An 11,424-nucleotide genomic window follows, 5' to 3' on the forward strand; every position below is an offset into this window, starting at 1 on the left:
GAAGTAAACTCCCGTCCCTAAATCTGTGCTGCAGTCCCGTCTGACACTCCCCGCCCGCGACCAGGGGTGGCCAGGCGCCCACGGCCCCCTTCGCCCCCAACGTGGCGGCGACTCACTCCCCCCGTGGGGATTTGGGCACAAAGACGATACCAAAGTGTGCGGATTACGAGGGAGGCAGGCGGGGCCGCGCCTTCCTTCCGGACCCGGGAACAACCCTTGCGTCCGGGAAATTCCCTGGCCCGGAGCGGCCAGCTCCCGCCCTGATCAGGGATAAAAGGGCTTCTCCCGGCTCGGGCAGCCACACAGCCCGCTCCGCCAGCCCTCGCACCAGCCTTCCCGCCGCAGGCAGCGACCCTCCGAGCTGAACTCCATGGCCCGCGCCGAGACCCCCGCCGCCCCCCGGCTCCTCCGCGCCGCGCTGCTGCTCCTGCTCCTGGTGGCCGCCGGCCAGCGCGCGGCAGGTGAGACTCTGCGCCCGGCATCCCCAGGGCGCGACGGGGGGGGGTGGGTGCCCATCCCGGCACAGCCCCCTAACCGAGACTGTCCTCCTTGCAGGGGCGCCTGTGGTCACCGAACTGCGCTGCCATTGCCTACAGACTTTGCAGGGAATTCACTTCAAGAACATCCAGAGCGTGTCGGTGACGCCCCCGGGACCTCACTGCGGCCAAACCGAAGTCGTGTAAGTGCCCCCACGCCGTTGCTGTCCTTGTCACCCCTGCCGTCCTGATGCCCCCACCCCGACCCCCAGCTGGACCTCCTGCCTCACGTGGATTCTCCCTTCTCTCTGCAGAGCCACTCTCAAGAATGGTCAGGAAGCTTGTCTCAACCCTGAAGCTCCCATGGTTAAAAAAATCATCAATAAGATGCTAAACAAGTAAGTCATGGATTTTATTCCCACTTGCAACTAGAGCTATCGGTCACAAATACTGGCATCTACCTCCTGAAAACATTACTAGAGAACCCTACGGTTTAGTTGCAGGACTAAAAATCATTATTTCCCCATTACATTTGATTTACTCTGGTCTCAGAAGGGTATTTCCAGTGCCCTCTGTCCCGATCCCCCTCTCCATCCCTATTCAAATGAGTGTGGGTATGTTCTTAAAAGATAACATATATTTAGCCAGGGATGGTAAAATGCTTAAGGAACAAACATTGTTTACTTCCATTCCTCAGTGGTTTCTACCTGAAAAGTAGAACCACTTGTTTTGGGCAACATGGGCCTCTGAAGCTTAGTAGTGAAGAACAGGGACTTTGCAGAGAGACCTTCCTGAGTTCAAGTCTAGGATACCTGTGAAAGTTTTTTAACCCCTTTGAGCAGGAAACTTAGAAAGAGCTGGACCAGGGTCTACATGCAGAAGTCCCTCCAGCCTCAGGGGCCTGGAAAAGAAGTGCAGCCTTCCTCAGCACCTGTAACACTAGTGCTTTTCTCATCACAGGGGCAGCACCAACTGACCTAGAGCGAAGTAAGAAGCTTATTGGTGGCGGTTGCTGAAAAGCAGTCTCTGCTCCTGTAGGAACTGAATATGAAGAAAAGAACAGCTGGCTTCCAGGGTCACCTAGAAAGGACTTGATGTGCTGGACTATTTTTTGAGAGTTCTATTTATTTGTACATGTATTTATTTATTTTTCAAAGCTTGTATTATATTTTAATATTTTACATGTTAGTATTTAATGATGCTAATGTGTTTAATCAAACATAACTCAGTCCTGATTGTTATTTAATATGAAGATGATGGGTTTTAAATGTCTCATTAAATTAATATTTATTGGGAGACCATAAAGTGCTAGCCACTGGGATAGAGGTGGAGGGGATCGGTGGGAGAGGGGGTCTACGCAATTAGACAGTGAGATCACTGTGAGAATCAGGGAACGTATGTGCACGTCTGTTTTTGTACTTTAAAACAATGTCAGTTGTTATTTATTGAAACTATTTCACTTTATGTGGTCAACATTTTTATGTTGACGTTTCCCTTGGACATTTTATGTCTCACTTGTAGGGCATAATGCCTTGTTTAATGTTCATTATGGAGTGTTTCTCTTTGTTTTGGAACAGAGAAGTTAAAACTACTGTTACATTTTTTAAATGACAAGAAAATAAAAATTTTACAAAAAAAAAACATGATTAGGCTGTGTTTTATTCTTCTTGATTAAGCTTTGTTTTATACTTCTTGATCTTTGGTTCCTTCTGGGTGCCCCCAAGGTACTGTGTACAGTTAGACTTAGGTTGCACCTAACTTTATGCATGCTCTTGGCTGTTATTTATTTTTCTCTTACACAAGAAAGAATATTTGACACACTACCCTTGAGAATCCTGGTTTTATACAAATATGGCTGTTTTTCACATTGACCGATTTGTTATTCAAAACTAGTTCTTCATAAACTATTGAATTTTTATCAGTATTTCAACAAGGACTCCTATTAACTGGTTTTGGTAAGTGGTTTTTCAAACAATTATGCAATTCTTTTCCCTTTATTGAAGCTGGGAACAAAGGATAGAAAAGTGAATTCTTTCTAAGAACTCAAACAATTTGTGCTATTTAAAATAACAGTAATAATGGCCAATGGAGATAAAGACATACTGTACAGTAAAATACATGACAAAAATAACAAATGATAGGTAGGAAGATAAGTGGATTTAGAATATAATCTCTTCAATTGTTAGAGAAAGTATTAAGGAAAATTATACTGTGGCAAGCATATAGTAATTTTTAGGGCAACTATTAAAAAGGAAATGCAAAATTTTGGATTAAAAATCTGAAAAGGGAATAAAATAGAATAAAAGAAAATACCTGAATAATACAAAAGTAGATGAAAATTAAGGAATAAAGGAAAAAAACAACAGATGGCACAGGGGAAGATGGTTTCCTTTCAGAAGAATGCCTAATAATATGAGTAGACCTTCTGAAGGTGGGGTTTAATTCCCCTCCCCACGTGAGTTTGGGCTGGGCTTTGTGACTTACCTCCAAAAAAGAGATAAGGAAAAAGGAAAAACAATAACCTTCCAGTGGAGAATTTGGCAGATACCACCTTTACCAAGTGATCAAGGTTGTTATGACCACGTATGTCATGTGAATATCATGTTCTCCCTCCCCATACGATTTGATGAGAAGGGCACTTCATTCCATGATATTCTCACGCCAAACCCACAACACCAATATAATCATGAGAAAAATCATCCTAAAAATCCAAATTGACGAATATTCTACAAAATGACTAATAAGTATTCTTCAAAACTGTCAAATTCATGAAGATAAGACAAGATTGAGAATCTGTTGCAGGTGAGAGGAGGAAAAAGAGACATGATGACTAAATGCAATGCGATGTATTGGTTTGGATCCAGGCTTAGAAAAAAGACATTAATGGAAATTGATGAGATCTGAATAAAGACTGGAGTTTAGTCAACAGCAATGTACCAATGTTAATTTCTTAGTTTTGACAAATGTACAATAATTATGTAAGATATCAACATTAGGAGATACTGGGCAAGAGGTCCACAGGAACTCCTGTACTACCTATACAAATATTTTGTAAATCTAATATTATTCCAAACTGAAAGTTTATTTTTAAAAAGATAGAACAACTAGAATAGCAAGATAGTAGACTTAAATCCAACTATATTAAGAATTTTAGTAAATTTAAATGGAATAAACACTCCAATTAAAAGTCAAAAATTATCAGGCTGTGAAAATAAGACAAAAAATCTATGTTGCTTAAAAGAGGCATCAACTTTAAATATCAAGACCCAGATTGCTTGAAATGAAAAGAATTGAAAGTACTTTATCATGTAAAAACCAACTGAAAGAAGCCTGACATGAATATATTGATATATTAATTACTTATAAATAATTATTAATTTATTATTAATATAAATTATTGACATATTTGTTAATGATTTATATATTATTAAGACCCAATTAATATGTTAAGACTTAAGGAAAGAAGTGTCAGAGACAAAGAAGGCTGATTTAAAATCAAAAGGCGGTGGGACTTCCCTGGTGGTCCAGTGGTTAAGACTCTGTGCTTCCAATACAGGGAACACAGGTTTGATCCCTGGTTGGGGAAGTGAGATCCCACATGCCTCGTGGCATGGCTAAAAAAAATAAAATAAAAAGGTGGCAATTTTCTAAGGTACAAAAATAATTCTAAAATCTTATGAACTTAATGACATATTATCAAAATATGTAAAGCAAAATGGAGAGAAACTAAAAGGAGCAATAAATGAAGCCACAGTCATAGTTAAAGATTCTAACAAACCTCTTTCAATACTTTGTCTATTGACAAAGCAGTAAAGAATCAGTAACAGTATAGAAGAGTTAAACAACATGACCAACCAATTTGTCCTGAAAAAAACACACAGGAATGCTTCACTTAACAATTACATAAATCACATTTGTTTTTCCAACACACGGATAACATTTTCTAAAAGAGACCAGCTATGAACCATAAAGAATGTATCAATGGATTTTTAAACATTGAAAGGTTACAGAAGATATTTTCTGATCATCAAGATTTTTATGAAGATTGTAACTTTGCTAGCTGAAATATGTAACATATCACTGTACGTGATGTGTTTGCTGTGGTTTATAACTCATCTCTCAACTTCCTAAATTTTGCTTCCACAATACAGGAAGCATCAAAGCAGGGCCACCATGCTGTTTTCATGCCCATCACAGCCAAGTGTGATAAAAAATGTTTCCACAGAGACATTTCCTCATTTCCTATATCTATTTCTTGACATATCCTTTGGTAATTTTGGCATTTCGGTATTTCTTTGGCTTATCCTATATGTAATGTAATTTAATTACTTCTGTAAGTGTTTAAAAATCAGTCTTAATTGGGAGATTGGGTTTGCCATAGATACATTACTAATAAGAAAAAAAATACCAGATTGTACATTCTAAATATATGCAGTTTATTGTATATAAACTGTATCTCAATAAAAGTTCTTAAAAATATCAATCTTAAGAAAATGGAAATAAAAAGTGTATACTGAAATCTGTTCTTTAGAAACCTTGGAATAACGTCCAAATCTAATGCATTAGTTGGATTTCAGAGTTAGTTGAAATGAATCTAAGTAATCATAGATATTGAAATCATCAGGCTCTTTACTATAGGAACAGAAGGTAACACTAGCTCTGTTGCAGAAGAAAGTATGCATGAAGAACTTCATATTTCAGCTTTATTCAGTACACGTCTTTTGCAAAACTGACCACATAAATGTCTTTTGATTTAATAGTTTTGATGTGAAACAAATAGACCGTCAGATATTTTTCCAGCAAAGATGTGTTTATTCCAGAGTAGCAGAGAACTGCAATTTGGGGATCTGTAACCACCGCAAGCTACGTGCAAGTCCCCACATGGCAAAAGAAGAAGAACACTTTATGGAGAGGAAAAGGAAGTTGGGAGGGCTACAGTAACCAGAGTCCATGGAATTTCATTGATTGTGTCCTTGCCAGGAAAGGAGTCTTTATTCTTACCATTCTTGTCCCAGAGTGTGAGAGCTCCCCCTTCTGGTCTCTCAACTCTATTTAATTGAGGTTTCTGCTTATTAATTTTTTACAGTATCTACCACCCCTCATTTTCTGCACACTCCGTGAATCTTTGGGTTACCCTAGCCTTTCCCCATCCCCTTAGCAGATAGCTGAGAAAGGGCACAATGTATTCTGTGCAAGAGGACTATGGAAACTCCTGGAGGTGCAGGTAGAGACTTCTCAATAGAGGCAACATCCAAACTGGGTCTTGATGCACTAGCAGGATCCTAAGGGCACACGGCCTCCAGTGTCTGAGCCCTCCCCCTAGCTCCTGCCTCAATCTCTCCCCTGTCCCTGCGCACAGAGTGAGCTCCAGCTGCATGAGTCGCTTGCTCTCCCAGTTTTCCCATGCTCTCTTTAATAGCCATGCCTTTGCCCACCTGGTCCTCTCCTGGGATGTTTTCCATCCCTTAGTGTCCCTCATTTACCTGGAAAATTCCTTATCCTTAAGACTCACGTGAGTGAGCACTTCTTTCAGGAAAACTTGTCTGACATCTCTCATAACCCACTCTGTAAGAGTTGCATTGCGTGTCCTTCCTCACTCCTAATATCTTGGGAATGGTTTGCCATGGTATTTACCAAGCTTTCCTAAAAATTTTCTATTTGTTGGGAATTCCCTGGTTGTCCAGTGGTTAGGACTCTGCACTTCCACTGCAGGAGGCACAGGTTTAATCCCTGGTCAGGGGAACTAAGTTGAGGGGGGAAAAAATTTCTATTTGTATATTTATTTCCTTATTGCATTTAGAGTTAGAGGGTGGCGGAGTCTCTTATTCCTCTTTATATCCCTGACACCAAACTTCATTCCCACCTTATAAATGCTGAGAAAATGATCATTGAAAATGCTGAAACAGATGGAGAAAGAAAGAAATTAAATTTGAGTTGAAACACCCTCTTGGTTAGTAAGATAACTAGCATAAGTGGAGTCAGTAAAAAAAAACCTAACTCAAATTAGCTTAATGAAGAGGAGAATCATTTGACCTATGAAACTAAAAGACAGATGAGTAGATGCTATAAATCTTGGTGTTGCAGTTCAAAAATTCTCTTCAGTAACAGTCTCACTCTGGATCAGGTTGCTTTTCCCTATGCTGGCTTCATTTTAGGCAAGCTCTTCTCAAGCACTGGCAAAACTTTAAGCTTCTGTTCCACCAGATATGACCCAACAGGAAGCAAGAGCTTTTTTCTTTTCCCAACCATTTCTTGACAAAAAGGGCTCCAGGGATTTTTCTGACTTGACCAGGTCACTCACCCACCCCTGCACTTACAGAGTGGTTGGAGGTTGGACCCAGACTGGGAGGAGAGCAGCACAGCACTGTCCATTCCTGTGGCTCCATCATCTCAGGATACAGCAGCAACTCTGGATTTTAAAGGCAGATTATATAGCACCAATCAAATCTATAAGATGCGGTAAATACAGTAACTCAAAATGAAATTTAGCAACCAATGCCTTTATTTTAGGGTTGGCTCTATACTTTTAAAACTGGTGATTGCATTAGTTGACTGAGTTTGGGCATATACATCTGCCATTCAGCTCATAAAATGAGTAATTAGTTAAGGAAGATGCTTGTTAAAACAAAAAAGAACTGGATTATTTTAGTAGCTTTCAGAACATTATTGTTTTTTATTTTTAAATTTTTAAATTAAATTTTTTTTTTCTTTTTGGCTGTGCCGTGTGGCTTTCAGGATCTTAATTCCCCAGTCAGAGATCAAACCCATGCCCCTGACCCTGAAAGCATGGAATCTTAATCACTGCACGGACAGGGAATTCCCATACAATTGTTTTTTAGATTTTCTGAAAAATAATATGGTGCTGTTAAGGAATAAAATTTGAGAATTGATATATTAGGGTAGAAAAAGCTCTTTCCTTTGTACTTTATTTTGTAAGCAATCAATGTTTATTAAGCAAGTCTTAGGCATAAAGTTAAAGATAATTGTACAAATATGAGGCTGCTTTCTTGAAATATTTCATCCTTCAGGCTACTACAATAAATGTTTTCTATTCATTCACCAGATCATTGGATCTGGAAAGCATTAGAGCAAACATTCTCTGGCTTCTTAAGTTATACAGTGAATGAAGGCCTGGGTAGCCTCCTATTAATGCTGAAGGCAAAATATTTCAGATATTAAAATATGACAAAGTGCCCAAACTGGGTCAGCAGAAAACCAGGATCCTTATTGCAGCATATAAGAGCTGATTACGATGCGCATTTCCGCTTCTGGGACGCTCTCAGGGTGGAGCCATTATTCTGACCTAATGTTTGACGTGAAGTCCATCAAACATCTAGTTAAGTAGATACGGATTTTATTAAATTCCGGTATACGATATTCATGCCACAAGAGAAAATTCTTGCTGTTAGTGAAATAAAACACTGGAGACTTTTGAGCAGTTGGCTACTTTTAAGCTTTAGGAAAGGTGAAGTTGAACTATTCAACCACAAGAATAACAAAACAAAACTGCTCTTCTGAAGTTACCTGTCATTTCTTTCAGGAAAAGAATTTTTTTTTACTTTATTTTTTTAAATTGTGGAGTGGCTAAAGCTACACTGCCTGGAGCTCAAATTCTGAATTACCTTTACTGTGAGACCTTGGCAACTTAGCCTCCCTGTGGAGAAAAACTGTGGGGAAAATGAACTGAGGGCTACTTCACGAGGCAGTTAAGACTAAATGGGTTTTACATATATGTAAAAGATTTAGAACATTGCGTATTACATCAAAATGTTATTTATGATAACACTTCATGTTTACTCAGAAGCTTGTGAGCACATAAAATATGTCAGTTACTAGGGATGTTGAAGAAAAAAGGGAAGATCTGCTAGTTCGTTCCTTGGACAAAAGTTTAAAAGTCTTAATAACAATCTCTTCATGTTTTCTGTCTTTTATAATTTTTCTAAAATAAGCAGATATACATCTATAATTAGAAAAATCGTATTTTTAGCTTTTAAAGAATAGCTATTATATCACAGAGCCATTGATTATCTCAAGAAAGCACACAGTACATTTGACAACATGGGGGTTAGGGGTGCACAGTTGAAAATCCAAATATAACTTTTGACCCTCCAAAAACTTAACTACTAATCACCTACTGTTGACTGGAAGCCTTACCAATGACATAAACAGTCAACTAACCCATATTTTACATATGTATTATAGACTGTATTCTTACAATAAAGTAAGCTAGAGTAAAGAAAATGTTACTAAGAAAATTGTAATTAAGAGAAAATACATTTACATTACTGTATCAATATTGTACATTTAAGTCATCTGTTTATAAGATGAATCATCTGTCAGTACCTCCATCAATATTGTCTTATTTAATACAAAACATGGTAGATGTTATACATATTACTAACTTGATTCATCAAAAATGAAAGATAATGTAAAACAGAAATTCATATTTATTTCAGATATAATTAATGCATCGATAATGGAGAAGCAACATGATTGCCTTGTGGTAGCGTAGTGTAATTGCTACAATTGCTTCACAGTAGCCTCACCTATACACTAATGAATGAACAGTTATAAAAATCTTATGATCTGCAGTATTACAGTCATATTCATAACATAGTATCAGAAATATTGTTACATTTTCTTAAAAATTTACCTGTGATGATAACCTTATACACAGTTTTTCCAATTACAAAAGAGAGAGACATGTTGTATGGTAATGTAATGAAAGCAAAGTTATAAAACAGAAAGAAAACTAACAGTCATTTTATATTAAATATCACCTTATGCTTGTGTAAGAACAGACTAGTATGTACATATATTCTATACTTTCTTGACATACGAAACTTTTTAAATATTTTTTTACATTTCTAGACTACGCTGTTAGTCTGCAAGCTTTTTTTCAAATTGTCACAAATCTCCAAAAAATGTTTCCAATATATTTATCGAAAAATATTCGCATATAAGTGGACCTGTGCAGTTCAAGCCCATGTCATTCAAGTGTCAACTGTATTTCCAATTAACAATCCCAGAAAAATAAAAATAACAGTGATATCTAAACAAATACCCAATTATTGCTGAGTTACTCATATTTTATAAACTTTAGGTCATCTTTCATTTCCTACTCTTTAAAATTTTTTTTTTAATTTCCTGTTCTTTTTCTTAGGACTGTACATATGATTACTGAAAAAAAAAATGTAAAGATAAATCTTTATTTATAATCTAGTCATTCATAATCTTTTCTAATAATAAAGATGGGACATCTTTACCTTTATTCACATTTTGTAGTTGAAATTACTAAAACTGGGATAATAAAATTACCCAGCAATTAAACTAGACAACAAAAAAAAAAATTCATTCTAAGTTTTAAGAAAAAAGAAAAGAAAAAGGAAAAAGAAAACTTTTTATATTGGAGGAGTTTTTGTTTGTTTCAATATTCTTTTCTCTTTGTACAAAGATTTTATACCCAGGTTAGTTTCAGCTTAGTAATATGGAAAAAGCAATTTCTATCTTATTTATTTAAAAATTATTTATAGCATTTAATATGTACTGGTGTATTCAAATGCTAACACATTTATTCATCATAACAACCTGTTGAAGTAGATACTACCTTTAATCTCCACTTCACAGATGAGAAACTGAGGCACAGACAGGTTAAATGTCATGCACCAGGAATCAGGAGAGCTGAAATTCCTACTCTGGCAGTCTGGAACAGTGTCCTGCCCTGTGCCTCTACCCACGCCTACAGCATCCCCTCCCTGCTCTTGCTTCCCACTGAGTATTCCCACACCTCTCACATATTTGCATCCAGAACCACACCTAAACCAATAGAAACCCACCTGAGTATAATCCAACAAAGGGCATAAAAACTAAGGGTGAAAAATAAACTACACAATAATAAAGTCTCCACTTAACAGTTTGAAGTGTCTTGCTAGAAATCAGTAAAAATAAATTATGACAGCAATTATTTCCCTAGAGGGAAATCAAGTCGCTGGGAGCAGGAAAGTCCATATAACATGGAAATGAATTGAGATTCGTGACCATAAAACAAGGAAATGGTATTAAATTTATGATCTAACTCTTAGATACTTCACAGGAACACTTGTTTTTTGCTGCTTAGATGAACAAAGGGTGCTCCTCACACTAGGCATCCCCTCCTGATTTCTATGACCTATTTTGTTCTTGGATAAAACTAGAAACTCTGTACCTGTGAGCTCAACACAGATTTCCCTTCCTGGAGCAGCTCCAAATGACCACCCGCCCCTTACTTCATGGAATAATCAACACCCTCTACACACAAAAAAGGTGATATTCACGGATTTACTCGAGCTCTGAAATTTCCAGAATTTCACAGGGCGAGGAAGCCTTGTGGGATTACGACACTTTGTTCTAATCTAAACATTGAATTAAGCTTTTGATACTGGTCATCTCCTCACCACTGCGGGATGACATGACACAAAGTTTGATATATTTGTGCTTGTAAAATACCAGGAAGTAAGGGAATTTTCTTATGCATAATTTGAGATGACCCGTGTTTTAACGGTGTATTTATGCAGATGTAAATAAAATCATCAAGCCCCAAGATACTGATGCGTAAGTAACACATGGAACATCAGTTCTCTGTCTTCCTCCTCCCTCGCCTGAATTCCCTCAATCTTAATAACCATGGTTCGTCACGATGCTTGTCTCCTCTAAGATGTGACACGGCCTCTTGCAAGGCGACTCACCCCCCCGTGGGGATTGGGGCACACAGACGACACCCCGAGTGCGCAGATTACGCGGAGGCAGGCGGGGCCGCGCCTTCCTTCCGGACCCGGGGACAACCCGCACTTCAGGGAATTTCCCGGGCCCGGGGCGGCCAGCTCCGGTCCCAGCGGGATAAAAGGGCTTCTCCCGGCTCGGGCAGCCACACAGCCCGCTCCGCCAGCCCTCGCACCAGCCTTCCCGCCGC

At 38.4% G+C, this 11,424-nt stretch overlaps 1 protein-coding gene across 1 annotated transcript; it reads left to right on the forward strand.

The window, feature by feature from the left end:
• Nucleotides 1–307: 307 nt before the first annotated feature.
• Nucleotides 308–2,105, forward strand: LOC130849179 (growth-regulated protein homolog beta-like). Its single transcript, XM_057727854.1, has 4 exons — nt 308–461; nt 556–679; nt 791–874; nt 1,437–2,105. The coding sequence occupies exons 1-4, from the start codon at nt 371–373 to the stop codon at nt 1,450–1,452; spliced, it is 315 nt and encodes a 104-aa protein (XP_057583837.1). The 5' UTR covers nt 308–370; the 3' UTR covers nt 1,453–2,105.
• The last annotated feature ends 9,319 nt before the right edge of the window (nt 2,106–11,424 follow it).

Source organism: Hippopotamus amphibius, chromosome 3 (assembly GCF_030028045.1).
Source record: "Hippopotamus amphibius kiboko isolate mHipAmp2 chromosome 3, mHipAmp2.hap2, whole genome shotgun sequence".
In the NCBI taxonomy this organism is placed as follows: Eukaryota; Metazoa; Chordata; class Mammalia; order Artiodactyla; family Hippopotamidae; genus Hippopotamus; species Hippopotamus amphibius.